The sequence below is a fragment of the Erpetoichthys calabaricus genome, chromosome 12 (genome assembly GCF_900747795.2).
Source record: "Erpetoichthys calabaricus chromosome 12, fErpCal1.3, whole genome shotgun sequence".
NCBI lineage: Eukaryota > Metazoa > Chordata > Cladistia > Polypteriformes > Polypteridae > Erpetoichthys > Erpetoichthys calabaricus.
In genome coordinates this window covers 108,604,389-108,616,157 of record NC_041405.2, presented here as the reverse complement: position 1 = coordinate 108,616,157, position 11,769 = coordinate 108,604,389, and the positions used below count along the sequence as shown (strand labels likewise).

General features: G+C 38.3%; 3 protein-coding genes across 5 annotated transcripts in view; 1 reads left to right on the top strand and 2 right to left on the bottom strand.

The window, feature by feature from the left end:
* The window catches only part of dnaaf6 (dynein axonemal assembly factor 6), a 13,160-nt gene extending 5,851 nt beyond the window's left edge, over positions 1-7,309 (bottom strand). The window contains exons 1-3 of one of the 2 annotated variants that reach the window (XM_028814672.2): positions 7,281-7,309; positions 6,980-7,126; positions 6,498-6,564 (exon numbers count right to left, since the gene is read on the bottom strand). In XM_028814672.2, the coding sequence (XP_028670505.1) occupies positions 6,498-6,564; positions 6,980-7,066 (154 nt within the window). In that variant the 5' untranslated portion in view covers positions 7,067-7,126; positions 7,281-7,309. The other variant, XM_028814670.2, reaches the window with a different exon arrangement.
* sybl1 (synaptobrevin-like 1) overlaps positions 1-11,769 on the bottom strand; it is a 307,369-nt gene that overhangs the window by 146,840 nt on the left and 148,760 nt on the right. The gene's annotated exons all lie outside the window — the stretch shown is intronic.
* The window catches only part of nup62l (nucleoporin 62 like), a 50,439-nt gene continuing 46,208 nt past the window's right edge, over positions 7,539-11,769 (top strand). Inside the window, exon 1 of the mRNA XM_028815983.2 lies at positions 7,539-7,699. The gene's annotated coding sequence lies outside the window, so the exon portion shown is untranslated. The remainder of the gene's footprint in view (positions 7,700-11,769) is intronic.

The window sequence follows — 11,769 nt, the reverse complement described above, 5'->3', positions numbered from 1 at the left end:
ACAAGTGCTTAGAAAATCACAGTAGCCATCACAGAGTTCTTAGAACATGTGAAGGATGTCATTACCCACATTAAAGGAGTGCAGTACCTAAGAAAAAAAAAATTGATCTTATATAGCTCATTTGTGTTATGAGATCAGTCCAGAAGGTCATTGATGTGGACCCCCAAGTACCTGTAGCAGTACACCACCTCCACATCCACTCCCAGAATAGTGACTGGGCGCAGAGGCTCTTTGAAAGGCAATAACCAGTTCCTTGCTTTTGCCAATGTAAAGTTGAAGGCAATCCTCTTTGCACCAAAAAACAAAGTTCTCCATCTGACTCATATACTCTGACTCATCCTCCTTATCAACACATCCTGTTAGTGCTGAACCATCTCAGAATTTCTGCAAGTGATGTGGCCTGGTGTTATATTTATAGTCCAAGGTGTACAGGGTAAAGAGAAAAGGAGACAGGACAGCCCCTCGTGGTGATCCAGTGTCGCTCACATCGGTATCAGAAAAATAGTCCTTGTGCCTCTCAAACTGTGGTTATCAGACAGATGGTTCATTATCCAGGATACCATATGCACCACCTGCATATCTCTGAGTTTACCCCTTAACCGAGATGGCTAGAAGGTACTGAAGGTACTGAAGGCACTGGAGAAATCAGCAAAACATAATCCTCGCAGTGTTGCCAACTTTATCTAGATTAGAAAAAGCTAAACAGGACACCAAAATAGCATTCTCTATGTGTCTTTTTACGAAATAACCAACAAGGCAGAAACACTTATAATTTTTAGGTACATTAAACATAAGCCAATAAAAATTTTAAATATATAAGATACAGAAACTAATCGAATTCTACTTGCATAGGAGGAACATTCCAGTACTTTATACTGCTTGCCAATTTCTGTATGGACAGTATGATTGTTAATTGACAACACCATGACTAGCATATGTTAAAAGTGGTGTATATATACTGTACATTAGATGGCACAACTTCAGAACCTGTCATCCAGTGCCCATGCTATTGTTTCCTTGGGGCTACTTCTTACAACCAGTACAAGTACAACACAATGGTACAATGGCTACCAGTACAATACTCTGTAGTATGTGACAGTACTACTTAAAAAAAAAGATTTTTTTCTTTTTACTGAACATTCATTTTTGTCCTCATATTGATCTGGGTTCATGCCAGGAAAGAGCACTACGGATGCAATATTTGCTCTGAGGGTGTTGATGGAGAAGTATAGAGAAGGCCAGAAGGAGCATTGTGTCTTTGTGGACTTGGAGAAAGCATATGACAGGGCACCTCGAGAGGAGTTGTGGTATTGTATAAGGAAATAAGGAGTGGCAGGGAAGTAATTAAGAGTGGTACAGGATATGCACAAGGGAAGTGTGACAGTGGTGAGGTCTGCAGTAGGAGTGACGGATGCATTTAAGGTGGAGTTGGGATTACACCAGGGATCAGAGGAATGGTGAGGATGCAGGGAGTAGAGTTGGAGAAGGGGGATGAGTTTAAATACCTGGGATCAACAAGTACAGAGTAACGGGGAGTGTGGAAGAGAGGTGAAGAAGAGAGTGTAGGCAGGGTGCAGTGTCAAGAGTGATTTGTGACAAACGGGTACCAGCAAGAGTGAAAGGGAAGGTCTACAAGACAGTAGTGAGACAGTGAGTGTTATATGGGTTGGAGACAGTGGCACTAATGAAAAGTCAGGAAACAGAGCTGTTGGTGGCAGAGTTAAATATGTTAAGATTTGCATTGGGTGTGACGAGGATGGACAGGATTAGAAATGAGTACATCAGAGGGTCAGCTCAGGTTGGATGGTATGGAGACAAAGCCAAAGAGGCGAGATTGCATTGGTTTGGACATGTGCAGAAGGAGAGATGCTTAGTATATTGGGAGAAGGATGCTAAGGATAGAGCTGCCAGGCAAGAGAAAAAGAGGAAGTCCTAAGAGATGGTTTATGGATGTGATAAGAGAGGACATGCAGGTGATGGGTGTAACAGAGCACGATGCAGAGGACAGGAAAATGTGGAAACAAATGATCAGCTGTGGCAACCCCTAATGGGGGCAGCCGAAAAACGAAGAAGACTGAGCATTCAAGAGGATTGCTACCCTAACCCCACTGACATCAGCTTTGCCTTGAAGACTTAGAGTGCTAAGACAATTATGTGGGGCTTACCCCAGCTTTATACTGAAGCCTGCCATTGTCTGGTAATTACTTTTCATTACCATTAACATTACTCCAGCGCTCATCTATGCTCAACCTTACTTTCTCTGTTGTGCTGCGCTGCTTAATTGATTTGGCGTTTTGTCTCTTTGTCTGATTTACTACTTCCCAAGTAAGGACTGGATTCTGCTATACTGAAATACTATCATGACAAACTTCTCTATGTTACATGCTATACTTGAAGACTAGACTAAGACTAGAATTATCTTAATATACTTTCTGTGCCACAGTATGTGAAAGTATGTGTGTGGAAGTTCACCACCTCTCTTAATTCTGAAATGCAATATCCCATTCATGGGTTAACATCACAAGAGTTATGTTATAAAAATGCTGTATATTGAAATAAACTCTGGAGATGGATCTGTGTGCAACAAACCTTCTTCATCTAACATTGCTGTGCTTAACATATGACTTAACAATGTTAAAGAAGCAGAATTATCTGATTCATTGTGGATTTTAACCTTAACAAATCACAGAAAATTAGAAAAAAACTTGGAAGATTTTACATTTCTAATGAGGCGCCTCCATCTGTTTAGTTTAGGTTGGCATGCAGCTCAGGTCAGCACAGTGGTCTTCCTGGACTTGTTTGATCTGAACTGAACATCAAATGAATAGCCATTGAATAGCTGATGTTCTTTTAGTGCTTGGCTCTTAAACTAATAATGAAATCTGATCTTATCCCTAGCCATTGTTTCTTATTATAATGGGTGACTGTAACATTAACATTTATTGTCCTACATGTAAGCATACATAAACTGTGTTATTTGTTAATGTCTTTCTTCTTTGTTTCCCGTTTATTGTTTTTTTAATCTAATGTAGACCTTTGCTTTCATGTAGTTATTTATTACTTGATGTTTTATGTATGATATTAGTTTGTATCCTGTGTAATAATATCTGTGCTTTTATTCCTATCATATTCCTTTGAATATTTGTGAAGTGCTTTGAGCATGACAAAGGTGCTATATAAATGAAAAGTATTATTATTACTTGGTGCATAACTTGTATTCAGTGCCAGCAGGAGAAGCTTCAGCTCCCCAAGACCCTTTCATGAACTAAGCGTGTTCAGAAAATAATGGAAGGATGAAGATTCATCATAGAATTCAATAAATTGATGAGTTTTCAGTTATGCTTTGTGAATCTGGATTTAATATTAAATGTTAGTGATTATTATTTAGTGTATCCCTTAAGGATTGCCAGCACCATCATGAGAATTGAACCATGGAAATGATCTGCTTGAATACAGAAAGTGTGCCAACATGTTCTAAGCAAATGAAATGATCACAAGCACCATGAATTAAAATGTAAAATCAAGTACAAACACATTCTGTTATGATACTGTATGTAAGCAGACAACTCCACTTTAAAAGAAGGAGGGCATGGTGGTGTACTGGTTAGCATTATTGTCTGCCAGGTTCTAATTCAGTGCCTGGTTATGGCCTGCGTGGGTTTACCCCAAGTACACTGGTTGTCCTCCCACATCCCCCGAGATAAGTGTTGAAGGTTAACTAGTAACTCTAAATTGGCTCTGTGTTGGTCTATGTGTGAATGGGCCCTGTGGTGGACCTTTTCTTGTTTTGCACCTAGTTTCCATGATGTCAGTTTTGAAAATCAGTCATATTAAATGCGATATCAATAGCGAACCTGCTGTAAGACTGCAAACAAAAAGATGTCACAGCAGAAATGAATGATCAGCATGAAGAAGATCTATCCATTCATCTATCCATCCATTTCAGGCAAGGTGAGAATCCATCCTGGATAGGGAATCTTTCAATCACACAGCACTAATTTAGAATCAGGAATTCACCTAACATACACAACTATGGGCACTGGTAGGAAAAACAGTATATTCAGAGAAAAGCACACACAGACAAGGTGAGAAACTACAAACTACACACAGGCATTGCCCAGGTAAGGACTAAACCCTGGGCTCTATAGTATGAAGTATTTTGCCACCAAGCTTCCCTTGAGTAAGATAAATTATTATGCCCTTCAAAATATAATTAAAAACCTAAGTGAGCAGCCAAACCACATGCACTTCAGAAAAGGTCTTCCACCTGAAGCTAAGCATATTCAGTCCGGTAGAAGAGGTGTTTTAGTGAGGCCAGCAGAGGGCCCTTACCCTGTGGTTTGAATTCTGTTCCCAATGCCCCAGTGCAGTGATGGGGACACTGCTGATCCATTCTTCGGATCAGATGTAAAAACCGAGGTCCCAACTCTCTGTGGTCCTTAAAGGTCCCTGGGCATCCTTCATGAAGAGTAGGGTGTTTCCCGATGTCCAGGCTAAAATGCCCTCCATGGCCTAGTCATTCTGCCCCCCTAATTATCCCCTGTCTCTGATTGGCTATCTCTGTCACCAACTCACCTCCTAATAGCTAATGTGTGGTTAGCATACCGGCACAAAAATGGCTGCCACTGCATCATCCAGGTGGATGTTACGCATTAGTGGTGGTTGAAGTGGATATGTAAAAGCGCTTTGAGTAGTGAGAAAATCGCTATATAAATGTAAAGAATTATTATTAAAAATAGACACAGATTGTATACAATGAAATTACTGAGACTATTCACGTGGTAAAGAACAGTCATTATTAACCCAACATTATGCACTTTCTATTTTTTACCTTGAAATGTAATATACTGTATCTGGAAGTTTCTATATTTAAAAACAATATCATCAAATTAGTTAAATCTAATTCAGGATTGCAGGGGGAGCACAAGCCTGTGCTTCTTTGCCAATTTATTTTAATATATACAGTATGTGCTTTTTTAACATGTTTGCACAGTACATTATATTTGTTATTATCATTAGCATCATTGCTTATTTAGGAAATATTATTACATAATGTCTGGGTGCATTAGACTTGTTAACCTATTTTTTTTTTTTTTGCAATATGAAAGAAAGGTTAAGCAATTTGCTCTGAGAAAGCAGTGAGTTGGAGGTAGGAACAAAATGAGCAGGCTTGTGATGTAAATTCCAATTCTATAGCCAATATACTACACCACCTTCATTTTATGTGCATTAATGAATGAAACTTTTACCTTAATTGGGTGGCATGGTGGCGCAGTGTGTATCTCCGCCTCTTCATAGATTCAGAGTCATGGGTTTAAATCCCATGGCTAGTCCATCAGGAGGTTGTTGTTCAGTTTGCACATTGTCCCTTTGATTATGTGGATTTTTGTTTGGGGTATTCTATTTTTTACCACACATCTCCAAATATATGCATGTTAGGCTAACTGCTGATTGCAAATTGCTACTTCTGATGGACAAGTTCCCTGTCTAAGAAGATTTTGTACTTTGTAGCCAATGTTGCCGGAATAAGCTCCAGCTCCTGCTAACTTGAATATGGTGGATAATGTTTGGTTATTTTCTTAAATTGTGCAATCATTAATTAAGTTTGCCTATAAGATTCTTTTAGATGCTTTATGCTGGTTCATGTCACACAGGTCTATTCAAAGTTGCTAGCAATTTTCTTGTTAAAGCTGAATATTGACAGTATATCTATGCAGACATCTTAAATGGTTATGTTTACCTGAACATTTTACATTAGTAAAAAGTTAATTGTTTAAAACACAGGTGTCGAACTCCGGTCCTGGAGGGCTGCAGTGGCTGCAGGTTTTCATTCTAACCATCTTCTTCATTAGTGACCAGTTTTTTGCTGCTAATTAACTTCTTTTGTCTTAATTTTAATTAACTTGACTCAGCCCCTTTGTTGTTTCTTTTTCCTTAATTAGCAGCAAAACAATAATGAGACACAAAACAAGCTGCCCACACAACCAGCTATCCACAATATTTGAAAATAAAGAAAGGTGAAGGTCTCAGTAAGACAGATCTCTCAGATCACCAAAACATTTTCACGGTGTTCTTGGAAAAAACAGAAAATCAACAATTTTGGAAATGTCTGCTGTGGCAGAATGAGAGCAGCAACAAGCCAGGGAATTAAAGAACGAGTTTAACTAACAGCAAGAATCAGCTTCTCATTAAGAAACTGGTTATGGAGTGAAATTGGTTGGAGTTTGAAGACCCAATTTAGCTGGTCATCTGTTGGCTCGTTTCACATCTCATTTCTGTTTGGCTGTCATTTAATGAAGAAATGAATCAAGTCAGAGCACTGAATCCTTAAAAACAGGGATATTAAAACAAAGGGTAAATGATTTAATTAGCAGTGAAAACTGGTCACTAATTAGGAAAAGGGTTAGAATGAAAATCTGTAGCCACTGCGGCCCTCCAGGTCCGGAGTTCGACACCCCTGGTTTAAAAGATGAGAACCTAAACAAGTATGATCTTACCTGTATTTTCAGAACGTTTTGCTGGGCCAATGTGACCTGGTCCTAGGTTTGGAGTTGCTGAATTTGGCTGTTAAAAATATATGGTTGTAAAATATATACCGTTGTTTACAGTTTTGAGAAGATAAACATCAATAAATCATTATTGTAAAATACATTTTAGCAAAACTGAAACTTTTGTGAAATCATATTATTCCTTCAAAAGTCGGAACATATTATAACTAACATTTTCTTAGACATTACAATGACAATATGTGTCTTAAAAGTAAATAATTTAAACACAGCATGCAAGAGATAGAAAAATTCGTGAATATATGATTGTGACAATAAAATATCTAAATTAACACGCACTATAATTATATACGACATAAAAGCTTTTTTTCTTTTATTTTTGCCAGTTTGAGGACAATGTGGTATGATGGGACGAGTTATATAGAGCACGGCAAAACATTTGCATGAGATAGAAATAATTCAGAAATCTGTACCACTTCATCTTCATCTTCTTGATTTTGCGACGATGCTGACAGAAGATTTGAAAGTGCTTGAATCGACGAAAAAGAAAATCCATCCATGTCGTTTCCTTTTCCCACAGTATGTAGATTAATTTATCAATAAATATGTTTTTCACTTATCTATAATTGTTTACATAAACGTTGCTTTAAAGATGTTTTAAGGGCTAAAACATTGTAGAATTTTACATTAGTAATCGGTAAAAAAAAAAAAAAAAAAAACACCGAGTATTCTTCAGTTCTAAAAGAAATTGCAGCAACGCATTTGAAAGTGTACCGCTTTACAGCCGGGTGTTTCTGAGTCCCTCGGTACCATAGTAACAAGCAGGTCCTCGTGTCATATAAATTTTGCATTTTGGTGACGATTTCAATGCCTGCTTGAATGGAAAACCCTGCTTTTACTTAATTTAAAACAAATTTTTCAATATGTCATTATGATGGATCATAACGATACATATTTACATTTGATTGGCTACATAGTAGTTTTTCAGGCACTTGCAACTAAGCAGATACATAATGACACGTTGAGGTCCTTAGTACAGCGTTAAAAAAAAAATGGCGGGTTAGTCAATGGCGCAGGAATGAGTGAGAATACAGAGCGTTCTCAGACACAGAGTGGAATATATAGTTTAAAATCTGTTGATCTACAGTCAGTGACTTTGCCAATTTAAGGGTTCTACACCTGACTTCAGAAAGGTATGTAATTGAGATAAACTGACAGAACGTGCATCTTTTCCACGTTGGTCGTTCTTCAGTGCGATTCTCGTGGAATCTGCAAGGCCAATCGTGGTATTTTAAAACGGCATTTATACTTAAATTTTGAATTCGTTTGTAAGGATTGAAGGGCTGTTACAAGTGTGCTGTGTGCGAGAAAAATAAATGTCGTTAACAAATTAATAGTTCTCTAGTTTCTGTACCACGCTTTACAGTGCACGCCTTTTAATAATTATCGAAAGTAAATGCAGTAAAGTGATTTCTAGTGATAGAAGTAATTGTGCAATTTTTGTATAAGTAGTAAGCTATCATTTAATCATCTGGTACCCTGTTTTATCCATTACTGAATTAGGTAGTTAGCAGAATAGGACGGGGATACCGATTGACTATTATGTTGGATAACTGGAATGTTGCATTTTATATTGGGGTATTTCATACTTGGAAAGCTACATGAGGAATATTTGGTGTGGGAACTAAGGCATTTACTGTATATTTACCAGTTGTTGAGAATCTAAACTGATTTATCAGCCTGTTAACGACTGAATTTGAGAAACCCATGCTGTTAGTGGTACATGGTGAAATGTCTAAAACAGAATATAACGTAAACAGTATCAAATCTAAATCTTAACAGTATAACAAGAGTAGCATTTCTTCAATGAGGAGTCTCGGTCAGAAAATATTAGAATGTTACTGACAACCAGAGTTAATGCAGTTTTTGTTATGCACTTCTGCTAATCTGATAGGAAGCCAGAGAGAAACTTTTCAAATGTGTTGTACTGTATTGATTTGAGACTAACGCGTAAGGGCAATTGCCGCGTTTTTTTCCTGGTACTTTACAAGAACACGGTATGTCTAGAATTGGTTTATAATTACAATGTCTATTTTGGTTCAGACTGTTTTCATTAGTGGCCTGTACCAGTGAGATTGGTCACTTTAAATTAATCAGTAACTGCACCTTTCAGCAGAAATCTACAAATGCTGAGAATGGGTGCCTCAAGAACGCTAAATGAGTTTTTCACTAAATTTGTTGAACCCAGTTTAAAAGGAAGGAAGTTATTTTATTTTTACAAATCAAAATTTCTTATTTTATTAAGTGTTAATTTTTAAGGAGCTGAAGAAAATAGAGCTTTTAATTTTACAATACTAAATTTCAAGCTTAACCATAAAATAATGAAATAGAATATTCTCAGCTGGGGACCAGGACTGCAATTGCAGGATAACCGAGTTGATGTGGAACATTGGCATTGCAAACAGTAAGCCGGACTCCTTTCCTGTTGCTGTGTGACTCTGTCAGGGCTGCAGTAAGTCGGCAATTCAGGTCATAATTAAGGATGCATCAATACCATTTTTCTCAGACCAGGTACAATTACCGATACTTGTTTTTTAGTATTCAACAATACCAATACCTTTGTAGGGAGGCTGGAAGATAGTATTTGTTTATGTCCATTGATTGTCAACTTCACTGTTAACATCATATATAAGTCTCATAATTTGGAATAAAATAATTCAAAATTGACCAAATAAGTCAAAGTGAGGTACATTAAATAGATTGGATAGCAACACTATTTTTTAAAATGGCTCAAATTTCAAAGAAAAAAAGCAAAAATCACATGTAATTAATGTATGTAACTCAAACCAACATTGTTTCAAGTATTTCAACATGGAATGTAATAGTACTATACAGTGTTGACAAGAATTTGGCTAAACATAACAAGAACATTTCTGTTACTGGTGTCCCATTTTTTTAAGATAACAAACTCAGTGGCGTAAAGGTATACAGGTCAAAAGTCATTGGGAAACACCTACTACTGAATAGGCCTACAACTCTTCTGGGAAAGTAAGTGGCAGATTCCTTTAAATGAACAGAAGCGTCTCTGCATGTTCAGCTGTAAGGTTGTTTTTAGTTTCACTAGCAATATGAAAGTGTACTATATAATCTCTTTCTCTCTACACTACTGCATGGAGCTGAAAGGTATTTCTTTGACATCTGAGATAAAGTGAGGAATTCCACTTTAACTGACCAGTACTTAAGTGGTTTGTCTGAACGAGAAACTGTGGTCTCTTCCAGGTATGTTTCCAGCTGTAAGGCAGCAGCTACTGCAACACAGCACATTGATGATTCTGCATGTTCATCTATGAACTCATTAAACATACACTTCAAGATACTAATTGCCTGGTCCTTCCTGGGACGTTTTGGCATCCTGCACCACATAATCCTGTCCAGCTGCCTCAAGGCCACACAATTCCTACAGCTCCGGGAACAGTCTGTTTTTAGCCCCCTTTGTTGTACTGAGGTTTGAAAAGAATTGATCCTTGTATCTATAACAGGACACATTTATTTTTTCTAACGATATATATGCCTTTGTAATACTTAGACATTTTATGCAAGTAATTGAAGAAATTGTTCCAAAATGCTAAATACAGTATTTATATTAAGAAATTTTGTCAAAGATTTGTTTAATTAGCCATCCTAGAGAAGTAATTAATAAGTTCTTCAAATTTATTTCATGTTCAGAACATATTTATGAAAATCTATTGCTGATACATGCAGTTTCAAAAGTCTCTCTCTCTCTCTCTCTCTCTCTCTCTCTCTCTCTCTCTCTCTCTCTCTCTCTCTATATATATATATATATATATATATATATATATATATATATATATATATATATATATATATATATAATAAAAGCCCAGCGCAGCATCCGTGTCTGGGTCCGGGTTCCTTTTGGCTGTATAGCCGCCCCCGTAGAAAAGCCCCAGTTCTTCCCCTCTCAGAATTCCTGCTTATCCCCCCCCCCCCCCCCCCCCCGTTCTTTCCCCTTTGTGCACGTGAGTATTTCGAGCCCCGCGTCTGAGTCGAATGGTTCCCCTGGTCACCAATTCGTGTGTTTCAAGCTGCGATTTTCTATTTTCTCTCTTCCGGACCACTATGCCTTTCCGTCTTCAGATACCCATGTGCACTTGTATGGAGTAGACCTTACGGAACAATGCCGAAATGAAAGGCAACTGAACCTGCTGCTGCGAGAGAGGACACATTACAGCGTGATCACGAAGCAAAGAGGCAAAGGCATGCCAGTCGCTCGCAAGAAACGGACACTCAGCATTCACACAGATTAGCTCAACGACGCGTCTCTGCTGCACAACGAAAGGCAACTGAAACCCCTACAGAGAGAGAAGACAGATTACGCCGTGATCGCGAAAGAAGGAGGCAAAAGCGTGCCAATGAGACACCCGACGAGAGGTCCTTATGATTGCAAAACAACTGTAATAGACAAACTCCTACAGAGAAAGAGGACACATTACGCATGACCATTTACTTGAAGCAAACATAATCACTGGTAAACACTGTGGTCAACACGTCTTCATCCCCAGGATAGGTCTCGATACTATGGATGACTCTGACCTGCCTTTTGACATGCACAGAAGGCAATTCCCACTCCGATTGGCATACGCTATTACAATAAATAAGGCGCAGGGTCAAACACTACATCTTGTAGGTATATTCCTACCTGAGCCTGTCTTCACACATGGCCAGCTCTATGTCGCCTCCTCCAGAGGAAAACGTTTTCCAAAAGTGAAAGTCAAAATATTGCCTTGCAAAAGTCAAGGGAAATTACTACAAGATACTAATAAATACTTCACACAGAACGTTGTTTACAAAGAAGTACTCGACTCTGTCCACTCGAATGCCACGGGATTGTGTGACTCCACAGACATTACTATGTGCAATGAAGGTGACGAACGCGATGACACAGTGCTGCATGTCACTGACGAAGTTAATGAACACCACTCAAATGACCTACATCATTTGCTGTTCAGAATGAAGTACCACTACGTGCCCCCTCGACAAGCACAGGACGTCCTCAACGGTATGATCCTCCTCTTCCTTACAACCATTTACACAACGTATACGATTCTGATTAGTCTGCGTCCCACACTTCGTGAATCATGGGTTTTGTTTTGAAATTTTGTTTCCCATGCAAAAATCAAATGCAGTGCGATGAAGGACCCAGTTCACGACTGGCAGCCGCGTTTAAACAGGGAGTCCTTCA